The sequence below is a fragment of the Bombina bombina genome, chromosome 4 (genome assembly GCF_027579735.1).
Source record: "Bombina bombina isolate aBomBom1 chromosome 4, aBomBom1.pri, whole genome shotgun sequence".
Taxonomy (NCBI): domain Eukaryota; kingdom Metazoa; phylum Chordata; class Amphibia; order Anura; family Bombinatoridae; genus Bombina; species Bombina bombina.
The window spans coordinates 1,178,542,672-1,178,560,462 of NC_069502.1; the positions used below are offsets into that span (position 1 = coordinate 1,178,542,672).

Here is a 17,791-nt window from a genome sequence, read left to right on the forward strand (position 1 = left end):
TGAAGGGATTGGCAGAGAGGTGCAGCAGATGAAGAGCGACATGTAAGGAAGATGAGCCTGGCAGAGGCATTCATTATGGATTGTAAAGGAGCTAGGCGGCAGGTGGGGAGACCAGAGAGGACAGAGTTGCAGTAATCGAGGCGGGAAAGGATGAGAGAGTGGATTAAAATCTTAAATGTGTCTTGTGTAATTAATTGTCTAATTTTTTTAGATGTTTTTAAGGTGGAAGCAGCAGGATTTATCCAAGGACTGAATCTGAGGAGTGAAAGAAAGATCTGAGTCAAGTGTGACCCAAAGACATTGGGCATGCGGGGTAGGGGTAATGATGGAGTTGTCGACAGTTATAGAGAGATTGCGGATGGAGATTTTGGAAGAAGGGGGGAAAATAACGAGCTCAGTTTAGGAGAGATTTAGCTTGAGGTAGAGAGAGGACATCCAGGAAGAGATGTGAGAAAGACAGTGACATGGGTTAACAAGGAAGGAGATAGGTCTGGAGCAGAGATGTAGATTTGAGTGTCATTGGCATACAAATGATATTGGAACCCATGGGACTTTATTAGGGAACGTGTAGATTGAGAAGAGAAGGGGACTGAAGACAGAGCCTTGCCGTACCCCAAGAAAGTGGTGACGGGGCAGAGGAGGCCCCAGAGAAGGCTACATTAAAGGTACAGTTTGAGAGGTAGGAAGAGAACAACAAGAGGGCTGTGTCACAAATGCCGTAGGATTGGAGGGTTTGGAGCAAAAGAGGGTGCATGTGTATATCTATATGTCTGTGTGCGTGCATGTGTGTGTGCTCATGCGTGTGTATATATATGTGTCTATGAAATATATTGAAAGTATATTGCAGAGTTTTATTTATATATGTATACCATTTATCTTTTTATATTATCATCTCAAAGTGTTTTATGTCCCTTTAAGGGAAAACCAGTTTTACAGTACATTGTCCCTTTAATGTTTTTAAAAGCTATGTTTTATTAAGCACATGAGGACAGATAAGGCAAGTAAGGCAGAGCTTTGCTGTTAATTTAAAAGATATATAAAGTATTTATAGTTTACATTTGTTTACATACTTCCTCATTCAGTTTTAGAAGTGACTGAAAACTTTGACAGACATTTGGCACTAACACCGAGGGTATTGAAAGTAATGAGGGCCACATCTATGTTTTATAAAAATGAAGTGGGTTAGATAAATTGCTTACCTGGTACTGTCTGTTAACAAAGCTAAGTGTATTAATCTCAGTGGAATTATGGGGATAATTCACCACACAGCTGCACAGCATCCTGCAGAAAACAGAGGAAATGTCTGATTATTTACCAATTTATTGCTGAAAAAAGAGAAGGGGTTTGATAATGACACTGTAGGGGTGTTGCTCAGTGATAAGTTGTCAATCATCAATGTGCTTCAGCTGTCTGACTTTCTACAGATACTTAGTACTGAAGCATGAGTGGGAGTCACACTATTAATATAGTACAGCATCAAGCAAATTTACTTCATTCTCTTGGTGTCCTTAGTTAAAAATCATAGGTAGGTAGGCTCAGGAGCAACAATGTGCTACTGGGAGCTAGCTGCTGATTAGTGGCTATATATAAATGCCTCTTGTCACTGGCTCACCAGATGTGCTCAGCTAGCTCCCAGCAGTGCATTGTTGCTCTGGAGATGACTTTGACAATGTGTTTAAGCCTTTGTAGGGGTTAAACACATAGGGGTTGATCACAATCTATTGCTTGATAAATTAATAACATGTTAACGCCTGCCAATGAGCTGTTTTCGTTGTTCACAGAATCACAATCAATTGACTTCATTGCTAATTGCTGTAATTTTTACATACTTAACCTGGACCACTCCTCATTTCCTAATCAGGAACCTTATTCTCAATACTTAGGGGCCATTATTTCACTTATTAAATTCCCCAGGCTAAAAAGACTTGATATCATAAACCCCAGACAACACAGAGTACCGAGTACCACAAACAGTTTTCCAATGTAACACTGGTTTTTCACATGCACAAAACATACTGACACCAATCCATTCCGTCTGTCTCCTAGGTGAAATGTCTTCAGGGAGGAAGAGGAGCAGCTGGACACAAGGAGCTGTATCACTTGGAGTATATGCTGCTTGTATCAGTAGCGCTAGCTGCTACTTTAACTTTTAACTAAAGTTAAAGTAGCAGCTAGCGCTACTGATACAAGCAGCATATACTCCAAGTGATACAGCTCCTTGTGGAACGTACGTGTGTAGACCTGGGGTTGCTGCCAAGTTCCCCAAAAAGCTTATCAATCAATCAATGGTCGGTCCTCAGCACTTTAGTTAAAAGTTCACTTTATTTGAAACAGTATAAAACGAAAAAGTGACGTTTCAGAGTTTCCCCCTTAATCATACCATGATACCAGGGCCCCTATTTAAGAAAGGTCTTGCGGACCTGATCCGACAGTGCGGATCAGGTCCGCAAGACCTCGCTGAATGCGGAAAGCAATACGCTCTCCGTATTCAGCATTGCACCAGCAGCTCACAAGAGCTGTTGGTGCAACACCGCCCCCTGCAGACACACGGCCGCCAACAGAGGGGTGTCAATCAACCCGATCATACTCGATTGGGTTGATTTCTGGCGACTCCTGTCCGCCTGCTCAGAGCAGGCGGACAGGGTTATGGAGCTTCATAACTGCTGTTTCTGGCAAGTCTGAAGACTCGCCAGAAACACGGGCTGTCAAGCTTCTTTCGGAGCTTGATAGATAGGCCCCAATGTATGATTAAGGGGGCAACCCTGAAACGTCACTTTTTCCTTTTATACTGTTTCAAATAAAGTGAACTTTTAACTAAAGTGCTGAGGAACGACCATTGATTGACTGATACAAGCAGCAGTACAAAAAAACATTTAACCCTTTCCGGTCCTATTAATTTTTAATAAGTGCGCCAGCAGGTCTTATTTATTTTACCATCAGCCTTAGGGATACAGATGGGAAAGTGATGTGTCACATTATTATATATATATCTCCACAGACTGACAGCAGAATATTAGGCTCAGCCGCTCAGCTTATCCAGATCCCTTGTACACATCAGGGTTGTGCTGCCAGGCTCCTCCCTCCCGACCTCTCATTTCTCCCCAATTCAGCCAGGACAGTGGGGAATCTGATAGCTGCTGGCAGTGCCGTCTGGGTCATTCCGCTTCCTGTAGCGGTCCCTGTGCTTGCGGCGTCAGTCTAGTACCAGTGATCAGTGCACAGCGCCACATCTAGCCTAGCTGTGCACCGATCACTGGTAATGTTACTGGGAACTTTGTCACCTTTCCGGTCCTATGTCGGAATATATCCGACACTGGACCGCAAGCGGTAAAACCCTTTGTCGAATATATTCTGACATAGGAGCAGAAGGAGTTAAAGGGCCTTTCATTTATTGTTTTAAAATTAATGCAATGATGAAGGAAAAACTATTTTTTATTTTCAATGAATGTAGTTACTTTGTCTGTAAAATATTAATACGTTTTAAGGTTTTTTAAAGCATTGGTATTTCTATCAAAATATTCATAGTGAATAGAACATATGGCGCAAACATGTTACTACTTACAGGTCAGCTCTTAAACTGATGACTGTAAATAAACTATAATAATAAATAGTTTGCACTTAAATGTAACTCATTTTGTCTAAACAATTACTAAACACTGTATCTAACTGAAATTATTCATATAAAAGCCACAGAATTTAGGCCTGGGCAGAATCTTGTTATTGGTTAGTAAACACGAATGCCGAATATGGCCGCTTATATGATAACAGCATGAAAGCCCACTAATAAAGTAGTGGGAAAACAGGTGAAACGATGCAGAATTAATTTTAACCCCTTGAGTGCTAACGACGGCTCTGAGTTTCCCACTCTGGTGCTAACGACGGCTCAGAGCCGTCGCTAGCACTCTCCTACCTTAAGGGAGATCTGGGGGCTCCCACTCCGGTGATCGGGCCTGCATAGTGACAGGAATCGCCGGGGCTTCACGTTATGCACGGTGACGTCACCACGCAACTTTATTTATAATTCACAATGTTAAGTATAGGAGCAGGGGGCATGCTGCTTAGAAGCCTGTATCTCAGGCATCTGAGCAGCTACAGACCCCCAAGACCCACCTTTCAATCACCTAACCTTTCCAACAGTGTAAGCCTTGGGGATCTGAAGAAAAAAAAACAAAAATTTTTTTTTAAAACAGCTTAGCACCCAGGTGGGAAAGTGCTTAACCCTCAAAGGGTTAAGCATGAGCTCATCTTTACAATGAGGCCTCTAAGCAACCTCAAGGGCATGTATGAATGGCGCTGAGTCTACAACAATGTTTAACATAAAGTGCTCAAGACACATGCGCAGTCATGAGCCTAAATCAGTATGCTCTCATGGAATGGAGCTAAATTTCAACACAGTATACAAAGAGAAAGAAGTACATATGATAAAATATTCATTATTATTTTTTGTACACACTATTTAAATCATGAAAGTTTAAAGGGACATAAAACCCAAAATATTTCTGTCATGATTTAGATAGAGCATACAATTTTAAACAACTTTCCAAATTACTTCTATTATCTAATTTGCTTCATTCTTTTGGTATCCTGTGTTGAAAAGAATATCTAGATAGGCTCAGGAGCTTGAAGCTAGTTGCTGATAGGTGGATGAACTTGTATGCCCATTTTCATTGGCTTACAAATGTGTTAATTGCTGCTTCTTCAATAAAAGATACCAAGAGAATGAAGCAACATTGATAACAGAAGTATATTGAAAAGTTGTTTAAAAATGTATAATCTATCTGAATGATGGAAGAAAACATTTGAGTTTAATGTCCCTTTAATTTTGACTTCCATGTTCTTTTAAGCAGACATAAGAACACTGAGATTCCTCCTAACTATTATTGATCACAGCTTATCAGTGAATGACACCAGGGGCGAGATTACATATGTGGTGCAAGCTTCAGCGTAACTGCTGAAACCCGCACACATCGGGGTATCACATATACAGCGCCGGCAGTTCATAAAGTGCCGTAAGTCGGATAAACTAGCGATGTCCAGAAATGTGCGTAAATACAAATTTCTGGAGTTGCCAGTGACTTACGGCACTTTAGAAACTGCCGGTGCCTAAGAAAATAAAAAAAATAAAAAAAAATCTCCCGTAAAAGTCTAACGCACCTCCCAAAAATAAACTCGACACGTAAAGCCCCTATATCCTCAATCCCCCCACATCACAACTAATAATAAATGTTATTAGTTGTATTGACGCCTAAACCGACAACCCCCCCACAACGCAATATACCTAATTAATACTATGAACCCCTAATCCGCCATTCGCCTACATCGCGATCTACCTAGTAAAAGTATTAACCCCTAAATCTGCCAACCCCAACATCGCAAACTACAGAATAAATGTATTAACCCCTAATCCGCCATTAACCCAAATCGCAAAGTATCTATTAAAACTATTAATCCATAATCCGCCATTAACCCACATCGCAACAAACCTTATAAATCTATTAACACCTAATCCACCAAACCGACACAACGCAAATAACTAATTTAATCCTAATAAATCTATTAACCCTTAAACCACCAAACCCACACAACGCAATAATCCTAATAAAACTATTAGCCCCTAATCCGCCAAACCCCCACAATGCAAGTACCCTAATTAACCTATTAACCCCTAATCCGCCAAACCTCCACAACGTAAATAACTAATTTAATTACTAAGCCCCCTAACCTCACACCCACTAAATTAACCCCAAATTACATAAAAAAATAAAATACTAAATTATCATTAAAATAAAAAATCCTAACAGTATTTAGAAAAATAAACCTCAGATTAAATTAAAATAAATTAATCTAAAATTACCAAAAATAAAAAAGTCTAACATTACAGAAAATAATAAACAAAATTATTCAAAATAATAAAAATTAAACCTAATTCCTATGAAAATAACCCCCCCCCCAATAAAAACACCCACTAATCTAATGCTAAACTACCAATAGCCCTTAAAAGGGCTTTATGCAGGGCATTGCAAATAAAATAAAAAATAAATAAAAAAAAGCCTAAGTTTAACCCCCAAATAGGCACTCACCGATCCTGAAGTCCGGCGGAGAAGGTCCTGTTCCAGGCGTTCAAGTCTTCTTCCAAGCGGCCGACATCTTCTTCAAAGTGGGGACCACTTCCTTCTTCATTCAGGACCAAACCAGCAAGAAACAGAGATGAGCGAGGAGCAGGACCGGCGAATGCAGAGCCATGGAGTGTGGAGGTTCCTCTTTGTACGATTGCCGCTGTACACTGAATAGTGAATTCAAGGTATGTGTTTAAATATGGCGTCCCTTGCATTCCTATTGGCTGATTTGATTCTTCAAATTCAAATCAGCCAATAGGATGAGAGCTACTGAAATCCTATTGGCTGTTCAAATCAGCTAATAGGATTTCAGTAGCTCTCATCCTATTGGCTGATTTGAATTTGAAGAATCAAATCAGCCAATAGGAATGCAAGTGACGCCATATTTAAACGCGCACCTTGAATTTGATTGTACAAAAAAGATCCTTTAAGCTCCATGGCTCTCTGGTCGCCTGTCCTGCTCAGCGCTCATCTCTGCTCCACGCCGTCTTGGTCCTGAAAGAAGAAGGAAGTGGTCCCCACTTGGAAGAAGATGTCGGACGCTTGGAAGAAGACTTCAACGTCTGGAACAGGACCTTCTCCGCCAGACTTCAGGAATGGTGAGTACCTATTTGGGGGGTTAGACTTAGGCTTTTTTTTTTTTTAGGGGTTTGTTTTTTTTAGATTAGGGATTTATTGGGCACTCCTTAAAGAGCGGAATTCACTTTTAAGGACAATGCCCATAAAAATGCTATTTTAGGGGCAATGGGTAGTTTAGGATTTTTTACTGTTAGGTTTTTTTATTTTGGGGGGTTTGTTGGGTGGTGGGTTTTACTGTTAGAGCTGTGTAACTTAGTTTAACTGTTTAACTTAGGGGAATGTCCTACAAAAGGCCCTTTTAAGGGCTAATGGTAGTTTAGTATTAGATAAGGGGATGTTTTTATTTTGGGGGGGCTTTTTTATTTTCATACGGATTAAGTTTAATTTTTTTATTTTTGATAATTTGGTTTATTATTTTATGTAATGTTAGACTTTTATTTTTTGTAATCTTAGATTAATTTTATTTATTTTTTTATTTTTAAGTAATGTTAGCTTTTTTATTTTAATTGTAACAGTATTTTTTAATTTAGGCAGTTGGGGTTAATTTAGGGGTGTTAGGTTAGGGGGCTTAATAATTTAATTACTTATTTGCACTGTGGGGGTTTGGCGGATTAGGGGTTAATAGATTTATTAGGATTATTGCATTGTGTGGGTTTGGCGGATTAGGGGTTAATAGTTTTATTAAGTTTATTGTGTTGTTGGTTAATTGCGGATTAGGGGTTAATAGTTTTATTAGGTTTATTGTGATGTGGGTTAATGGCGGATTAAGGGTTAATATACTTTATAAGTTATTGCGGTGGGGGTTGGCGGTTGACAGGTGGATAGATATTGCGCATGCGTTAGTTGTGAGTAAATATTTTCAGGCAGTTACGGGAGTTACAGTGCTCACATTTTCAGCGCATGTGCCTGCTTATGTGTGGAGAGGTGAAAATGGACCAAAAATTCTCCATCTTTGCCACGTAAGTCCTTGCGCTGAATATGTGATACCGATTTGCGACACAGTTCTATGTTAGTTTATGGGAGTAATAATTGCTGGTGACGGGTGAAATATATACGCACCACATTTATATGTGGCGCCGTATATGTGATACCAAAACCGCGTAAAAACCGGCATCGCCGGCTTTTGCGGGCGACGCCGCATATGTAATCTTGCCCTAGACTTCAATACCTCAGGTCAGGGATAATTAGCAAAATCTACAGTGTACAGCACAAAAAGAGAACTACACCGCAAACAGTACAAATATTGATAAACATTCTAAATATTTCTGCCTTAACCTTGAGGTTCTATGTTATCAGCTGTTTATGATTTTTTTCCTATCACACTATTTTCATTTTAAACTTATCTATTCAGTTATCCCAGTAACACAGGTAATTATGCAAGGTTATCAAAATATTATAGGTAATTATGCAGTATATCCCAATAACAATTATAAGCTATATCCTGATAACAGCATAATGGTCTAGCTACAGTAATGGTACATATTAATTATTTACAAAGTAAAACATTATTCTGCTTTACTTTCTATGTTAATATAAGGAGTTTTCTTTATAACAAAATTTGTAAAAATAATACAAAATTCCATACCCTATAGTTCTGGTCACTACAGGACCAGCTATACAACACTACACTGCAAATATTTAAACAGACCTTTTAGTTTAATATTTTATTTTCACACATTTATTGAGAGCAATAACTAAGACAAACACAGCTACAAATTTTAGTTTCTGCCACATGCAGTTCTGTGTCTCTTTTTAGCAGTCAATGATGGGAAAGGATCAAATAACTGAAAACATTTTAGAAAAATCATAATCAAATAAAATATCAGATGAACGTGCAGCTGTAAATTATTCTTTCAATAATTTAAATAGTTTTTCACAGTATAGCAGAAGAGCTCACATATGAATGTCTAGTTAAATGTAATTTTTCAAGTTCTAGTAAGTTTTCAATGTTATCCTGAGATCTGAAGAACCTTCACTCTATGGGGTCAATTTATTATAGTGCGAGCGGACATGATACGATGATACGATGTAGTGTATCATGTCCACTACACATCGATAAATGCCGACAGCATACGCTGTCGGCATTTATCATTTCACCAGCAGTTCTTGTGAACTGCTGGTGCAATACCGCCCCCTGCAGATTCGTGGCCAATCGGCCGCTAGCAGGGGGTGTAAGTCAACCCGATCGTATTCGATCGGGTAGATTTCTGTCCGCCGCCTTAGAGCAGACGGACAGGTTATTCATAACTTCTGTTTCCGGCGACTCAACACAGGGCATTAAGTTTCGTACAGAGCTTGATAAATTGACCCCTATAAATCAGATTGTAATGCAAATTTAAAGCAAATCCGTCCTGTAAAATATGATTTATAAAATAAATAAATAAAATTAAAAAAGTATTATGTGGAAGGATAAAAATTATTTCATTAAATCGGTTTCATTTAATTTTCATGGATATAAAGTATAATTACTATTACTACATCCAAATTTCAATGGTGAAGCTAAATATAAAAAAATATCACTATAACTATGGGCTATAATAGTCTGAAAAACATATCTAAACATATGGTATCACACAGCTATATTTCCAAAATGTATTATATATGTTTTTAATTACATTTTATTCGGCCTTTAGCAACATGTTGGAGCATTACCAGAGTTAATTGTTGGTATAAAAATGAATTGCCTCACCCTAAATAACTCTTACTTGTGCCATTATAGAGCGTAAAGGGAAAGTTTACCCTAATTGTTTCTCCTCTTTAATTTGTTTCCAGTAATTCAGCAAGAATGTAAGCTTAGGAGTCAGCGCCCTTTTGGTTCAGAACCTGGGTAGCGCTTGCTGATTGGTGGCTACTTTTAGACACCAACCAAGAAGTGCTACCCAGGTGCTGAACCAAAAATTGGCTGGCTCCTCAGCTTACATTCTTGCTTTTTCAAATAAAAATACCAAGAGAACAAAGAAAAATTGATAATAGGAGTAAATTAGAAAGTTGCTTAAAATTGCATGCTCTATCTGAATCATGAAAGTTTAATTATTACTAGACTGTCCCTTTAAGTATAGGCTATAGAAAAGCTGTGTAAACATAGCCAGCAAAATAAAATAACATCCCATTGGGGGTTAGGAGAGATAAGTAATAAAATGTTAATTTTCCATTTTTCTCTGTAAGTATTGGGCTTTGGTGTACATATATAGATAAGATAAGCAAGCATGGTTGTGTAGTGATAAAGTAAGCAGATCTGATTTCCCTGCAAACTAAACTGATTTTGATGGGTTGTGATCCCAAAGAGCAAAACTAGCTATTTCATGTACAAAAATAAACATACAGGAGCAATTGCTCATACATTTTATAGCCTGCTGCTGGTATCACAAGTCAATGGAAACATAAATAATGTTGCAGTATTCTGTCCCTTTAAGCTCACATTTGCACTTGGGAGTTAATCACTTTGCCCGTATATGAGGTATATTGATAAATATTGTGGGGCGTGTGCTACCAAATGCTCTGCAAATATTTACCCCTTAAATCCCCCACTCCAGCTGTTAAATCTAACACAAGAAAATAGTATTAAAAAGAGAAAACCCAACCTCATTAAAAACTGTGGGCACTTAGTCCGTGTATCGTCATAGAGATCTTTGAGTGGTATTATGTCGAGTACTGACACCAAGTTCACAAACACCCTTGGGACCTGTTGGGAATAAGAAATTGTATTATAAGTGATTTATGTATTTACTGCTGTCACATTAGATTAGTAAATGCTTGTTTGTATCGCTTAGCCAGGGTGACCGTCTGACAATGGTAAAAACATCAGGAATCATAAGACAAGATAAGTAGATAAATAGTTGTCGCCTCTCCTCCGGCAGGGGTGAAGATATGTGGCAAATACAGGGGCCAATGCCTATTAGGGCCATTTGTAAGGGAGATCTAATTAACTAACATTAATAAAACCAAGGCCCCTCCTCACAAGTATTTTAGAATCGTTCTGATAATTATAAATATGCATTTAATTTAAAGGGACAGAAAATTTAAACTTTTTCCCATCATATATTGCTTAGTGGAGTATTTAAAGTAAATATCTTTACTTGACAGTCAAAATCACTTGTTTTAATGTAAATTTGACCTATTAATATAGGTCAAAATGGGCCGGCTCCTAAACTTTACATTCCTGCTTTTTAAATAAAGTTAGCAAGAGAATAAAGAAAACTTGATAATAGGAGTAAATTAGAAAAGTACTTAAAATTGCTGCTCTATCTGAATGATGAAAGAAAAAAATATGTGGGGTTAGTATCCCTTTAACAGACTGTGGCTTTATGTGGTTTTGTTTAACATATGTGTGAAGCTGAAAAGTAGCCCCCAGAATCAGTAGTTAGGAAGCAGGTGACCTAAGTGTATTGAGAGCAAGTCTGGGTATTTGGTTCCTTCTCCATCCCTGCTCTACAGTATGTGATTTCCTTTATCACTGCTGCCACGACAGCATCAGTTTAATATCTGATATGGTATAAACGTCACTATTTGTAATATTTACATGATTGTGTCACCATTTAGTGAGGTAACTTTGTAACCACCTATGCCAAATGTCAGTACAAATAAAATATACACAGGCTTTTGTAAAACATAAAACTATAAAACACAAGTGTTGTCTTACTTCATTATGCAATATGTCCAAAGCTTCTTGAATACGAGCCACAAAGTTATCTGGAGAATGATAATCCTGTTGAAAAATAAAAGGCAAAACTATCACGTTTGGAAATTATTCAGACTAGCTCAGATATAATGCTATCCTATAAAGCAGCATTATTCTATTAATATGAATGAATGAATTAAAGGTTATTTATTATTCTCTACCATTTATAGCACACCCAATTAATTTAGACACTAACACTCAATGTTATGTTATCCATAAAGTATCAGAACATAATGTCTCATTCATTTTGTGTAGTTTTATCAATAAAAATAATATAATGATAATAATAATAATAATAATAATAATAGAATGTTGTTTGTGTAGGTCTTAGTACTAGATTTGTTTGTATACATTTCCATCAGTGAGCCAGACATTTTGCACAAATACTGAAAAGTAGACATGTGCAATTCAATTCGGTCCGAATCGAAATTCGGACGAATTTGTCGAATTCGGAGATTCGGATCGATTCGAATTTCCGAATTGCGGTAGTGCCGACTCTACCGAATAAATCCAAATCGATTCGAATTTATTCGGTAGATTCGGATGGATGTGTATTACACTAGTATTTTACAGTATACTAGTGTAATACACAGCACATCCCACTTAACACTGACCAAAATTCCGAATCGATTCGAATCGAATCGATCCGAACCAAATTTTTCGAAGCTGCACAAGTCTACTGAAAAGGAAGGAATTCTCATCTTCTGTATTAGTTTGTGACAAGAACGCTTCAGAGGGGTTTATTTTTACAGGCGTTTTACAATCCCTTTGGCTGACGTCTCTATCTTTCAATAACAAGTCATTTGCTGTTATTGGTTATGGTTATTTTGTGTGCAGCTGACTAAAAAAAACTTATCTCTCTGTGTTTTAGTGAATGGGCTTGAATGATAGAATAAGAGACAAATTGGTGAAACTGGGGAGATAAGAGAGGCTATTAGTGAATCTAGACTTATAAGTTAGTGGCCCTGATATTCAAAGACTTGCTGGCATGGAAATAAATAACATTATTAAAAAAAACAAAAAACACATTTTGTATGTGGTTATCTTTTCTATACTCCCAGAACCCCATATAGCGAGATAAATTGCTCTCAAGATACAATTCACTTTTCTAATATAATTTGAGGAACCTTGCAGTACTGACAATACATCTTAAATTATTTTGCCAGACCAGAGAGCTTTAGAGATCCGGCCCCCATTGCCTTTTAGAAAGAAGGTTAGCAGAGTTCCCAATTGACCCACATGATACAGAACAGTTCTGAATTAAGACATATGTCTCACTATCCTCCATACTTCCTGCATTTTCTAGCATCAATTATCACTGTTCTAGGGAGTCTCACTGCTCCATGGGAGCCCCACACTCCAATATCAAATTCCTCCAAACTCTCACAAGCTGCTTAAGCCACACCCATGAGCTACCTAAATTGCTCACTTTATCACTCAAATACCAAACACAGATCAAAAAGGCATAAATCTGACGCTCATTTCCAAGGGCAAAATGCAAGGAGTTATGAGTTAGAGAGTAAAGTAATAAAGGGGTTATTTTGTTCAAGTGGGGACAATATTGGAAAGTCACAGAACAGCATACAGAATGAAAAATGTGTATAAGGTGTATATGATAGAATGGTAGCCCCTTCTTCCTCCATAGACACTGAGACAGTATCACTTACTAGGTCATCACATATGTCACACAGGTCATTTCCTCCTATGAACAATGTCACAAGCTTCCAGTCTTCATTGAAATTTATTCTCTACAAAAAGATAATAATTTATAAAAAAAATCAGAAGAAAACAAAATAAAAACAAAAAGGGTAAATATCATAAGTTAAATAATTGTAGTTTCTGTTACATTACTGTTTATTAAAATATAGGCAAAGCTAATAGCCATTATCAACTGTGTCTAGGGTTGCCAACATTTTGGAAAAAATATGATAAGTAACATAAATTAGCATAAATTATTGTGCATATTCATAAACATTTCCTGGAGGCTTAAGCAGGGAGGAAAGGGGTACTTGTGGGAGATAGCGTTTGGTTGCCAAGACAGGTGAGGTTGGGTGGAGCTTAGACATGTTGTGGGTGGAGCCTAGAAACTTGGACATTTGCACTCATGGGTGAAGTTGTGGGAGGGATGGGGACAGAGCTCCTAACCTGTGACAATCCCATAATATTTGGGACACTTGGGGAGGTATTATGCATCATAACTCAGAAACAACTACACACTTATGAGATATGGTACCATAACAGGGCTTTTATTCATATATTTCTTCTTATCTATCTTAGCCTAAACCTAAAAATGTTGTCCACCACAAGTGGCATTTCTAGGCACCAAAGGGAGACACATACATATATTTCCAATCACAGCAAGGAGACAGTGACACATGGGGGGAGCCATTATGCTGGGGGGGAAATTGCTCCCCCTGGTGGCACCACTATCCACAACTGTAAAATACTGTCTAGCAAGCCTAATTCTGTAATCTCTAGGGATGAGGGATCAATACTATTTCATACTGTTTCATAGGATACTACATCTTGATTCTGCTCATATAGCTTTTTTTTTTTTTTTTTTTATTTAAACAAAGAGACAGTAAATTTGAGCAGTTGATTAGATGTTTTGTTATTTAGCCTCATGTCTTCATTTTATAGACGTCCCATCTTATATTTAACCAAAAAACCACAGACACAACTGACGTTTGACTCACAGTTTCAGCTTTCATCATGTCCACCAGTTTGCGGGCCTGTCCGGGCATATCACTGCAAAAAACAATCTAGATGTAATTTACTTGCTCTTCATTGTCAAACAGACCTATAGATCCAATGAATTCCTATAGGAGGTTAACCGTTATATTAGGGAGTATAACTGTTAAATGGATGCAGATATTTGGCTTAAACTTAGGACTGAAAATGTAAAGAAAATTGGTTTAGTACTTTTTTTATTAAGACGTGAAAAATTGACATTGTCTTGTACTGTCATAAGGATTTTTAGACAAAGCTACAGCAAAAACTACTGTAACTATCTTCAGGAAATCTGGCATGGAGATAGATCTTATGGGGTTTGTGAATTCCTAGCATTATTTAACTAAAGGACAATTAAATTACAATAGACTTGCATAATCAACATAACATCAAAAATATTTTTTTTTCCTGATAGGCACCACCAGGCAATCACAAAATGCATATATGTGTATATACTAGGAATTCCTTGCACATGCTCAGTAGGAGCTGATGCCTCGGAAAGTGTGCATCTAAAAAGAAAATTGGTGTTTTCACACTTGAAAATTAATTATGATATATTTATTATATTAAGGGTTTAAAGGAAAAAAAATAGTAATACCTTTCTTTACAAAATATTTCAATTCTTTAAAGACTCATTTATTTGTTTAAGAATAGCCTTTTTGATGTGTGCTTTGGAATCAATAAATTATATTGGTCATGTGCAATACACTGAAATGGCCACAGACACCATTTTAGATGTATATGTGAACACATGGTCTAGATTCATTATATTCAGCACTATTGTACAGTGCCTTGGTAGTGGGCAGGACATAGATTTACATATACAGTATATATTGGTTTATTAGACAGATACGTGATATCTCATACAGAAAATTAGATCTGCGGGAAACAAGAGAAAACGCAAATCATAACCGCAACATCGAGAGATGGAGTTTAGCAAACCTATTATTGCAATTTTTCATTTTATTTCATACTCATATTTTTGAGATTGTAATATAGAGTATTCTCGTCATTAAGAATGGGGTTTCTCTGGAATTGCATCGTTGTGATTGGGAGTTAAGCATATGCCATTCAGTCTTATTGGTTTTAAAGCACAACCTTCTTACGGTTAATAAAAATACCGTAAAGAGAAACCCCATTCTGTATGTGAGAGTGAGGTTTGGAAATCATGGTCTGTACAGTTGCTGTTTGAAATGATGCTGTATACAGTGAGTTCTGGGCTTTCTTTAAATCCTCTATGGTTATTATAAAAAGTAGAGGGGAAAGTGGACGACTTTGTCTTATCTCATTTGCGATGCTGAAACTGTCCGAGAGGCCCCCATTGACTCTAACCCTAGCAGTAGGTTATTGATAAAGGCTCCTGATGAGGTTAAGCATCTGATCGCCCAGACCTATTCTCCACATTGTGGCAACAAAAAATCCAAGTCTAGGCGATTGAATGCCTTCTCAGCAATAGTGGAAAGAAGGACCAGTCCTGCTTTGCTATTTTTATTATGCATTTCTCAATAATGCAATTCTACTGTATTTAATGGTTCTTTAAAGAAAATCAATCGGCATCACAACTAACCCCCTTTAGGTTAGGAACATGGTTATATTCTTACATTATCAATTATAAAGCACATGGTAAGTATATAGCACTATCTTACAATGCACATAAACAGTAAATATAGTATATTTACACAGGGTGGTGGGTACTGGTTTTGTGATAGGTTACAATGCACACAGAAAACTGGAAGTATAGGATTGGCAACAGTATAGAAATAAAAATATACATCTGTTGTTTGCCTGTTTGTGTGGTGCTAGTCAATGCTGCACTTACGCTGATATTGCTCCGGGTACAGCGCGGTTAAAATAAGAATCTGTTGTACTTTGTGATCCTTTGTTCAGTGAGAATCCGAATATGTTAGGGTTGAAATTACGGAGTATGTCTAAAAAATAAAGCATAATGGAGTGTCAGAGTTAATTTAGAGTTAATCAGATATGTACAATTTACAACCAATTTATAATTAAAAAATTACTACTTGACACTGTAACCACTAGCACCTAATAATACAACCAGAGAGCATCAAATATCGTTTGTGTATTACATTTTAAAACTAAAAAGCTTGCAACCGCGTTAATTTCTTCTCCTCATAGACTTCAATGGAGTGCGCAGGAGTAAAAACCTAACACTTATCATTAGCTTGCTAACTCAACAGGAGTTATTAATATTTTACATTCCAATGTTCTTCACATACATAAATTTTTTTTTTTTATTGTAAATACATATTTCTATATACATTTGTATATACCTATACCTATATATCAATTCCTATAGATATGTAGGTATATATATATTTTACATTAACATTATCACACACACACATATATATAGTACGCGTTATGGATATTCATTTTTACAAATTAAAAAACATTCTAAGTGAAGAACATAGGAATGTAAAATATGCGTAACAATTTTCAGCTTTAAAGCTAAGGCGGGGTTTATTAATATTGAATAAATATGCGTAGTCATGTTTTCAGGTATTTAAATGCAAAGAACTCCAATGTGTGTGTGCATATACTGTACATTATATATATATATATATATATATATATATATATATATATATATACTGTATATATATATATATATATATATATACACACACACATATATACACATATGACTACATAAATACATATGTACACACACACACACACACATATATATATATATATCTACACATACATACACATATTTAGACATGTACAATATATGTATGTATTTATACAATAGCAACCTTTGCAGTCAAAAACCTTGTGATATACAAAATACTTTTGAGCCCTTATAACTTTTTTATAAAAATATTTATATGAATAATTTTTATCAGATAGTGTTTTTAACTAACCACCCCTTACGCAAGCTTTTAAGTCATGCTAACAGGAGGAGCATAAAATGCGATTGCGCTCTCACAATCACATTTACTTTCAATTTGTAATATGAGTCGTCTTTAACTTACGCACAAAAACCTGATATCGCTCTCGTGCAAAGGTTAGTGCACCCCTTGTATCTAGCCCTATATGTTTTATGTAAATATAACCTGGCTAAATTAAAAAAATGGAAAAATTGTAATTAAAAATTGAATTAACATTAAAATTGAAAAGACTGTTGTCTAATGCAAAATATCAGTGACTGCTGTTCATCAAATTACATTTTCATGGTTCATATAGAACACACACTTTTAAGAGACATTTAAAGTTGCTTCCATTATCAAAATTACTTTGTTTTTCTCAGTATCCTTGAAAAGTGCACTTAGGTAGGCTCAGGAGCAGAAACGCACTAATGAGAGCTAGCTGATGAATGGTTTCTTCAAACATGTCTCTTGTCATTGGCTCACCAGATGTGTTCATTTAGGTCCCAGTAGGGCATTGCTGCCGTGGAACTGAATTTAACTGTGTGTGTTAAAGCCCCTTGCTGGGGTTATACACAGAGTTATTTGCAAGTAATAGTGCAATGATAAAATCCTCTAATGCATTAGAACATTTTATTTTTGCACTTTTATATTTATTATTTATTTTGCCCCATTTTAGGCAATTTAGCCCTGAAAATGGCTAATTCTCTCATTCTCAGAGATGGTAATGCACCCATCTGACTTTCCAAGACTAACCCTGCTACATATAATTCCCTAAGTGACTTTAAAAGATAAAA

At 36.7% G+C, this 17,791-nt stretch overlaps 1 protein-coding gene across 1 annotated transcript in view; it reads right to left on the reverse strand.

Annotated features, from left to right (window-relative positions):
- PLB1 (phospholipase B1) overlaps nt 1-14,087 on the reverse strand; it is a 185,362-nt gene extending 171,275 nt beyond the window's left edge. The window contains exons 1-5 of the mRNA XM_053712807.1: nt 14,070-14,087; nt 13,041-13,121; nt 11,335-11,400; nt 10,277-10,377; nt 1,200-1,281 (exon numbers count right to left, since the gene is read on the reverse strand). Coding sequence (XP_053568782.1) covers nt 1,200-1,281; nt 10,277-10,377; nt 11,335-11,400; nt 13,041-13,121; nt 14,070-14,087 — 348 coding nt within the window. The remainder of the gene's footprint in view (nt 1-1,199; nt 1,282-10,276; nt 10,378-11,334; nt 11,401-13,040; nt 13,122-14,069) is intronic.
- Nucleotides 14,088-17,791: the final 3,704 nt, after the last annotated feature.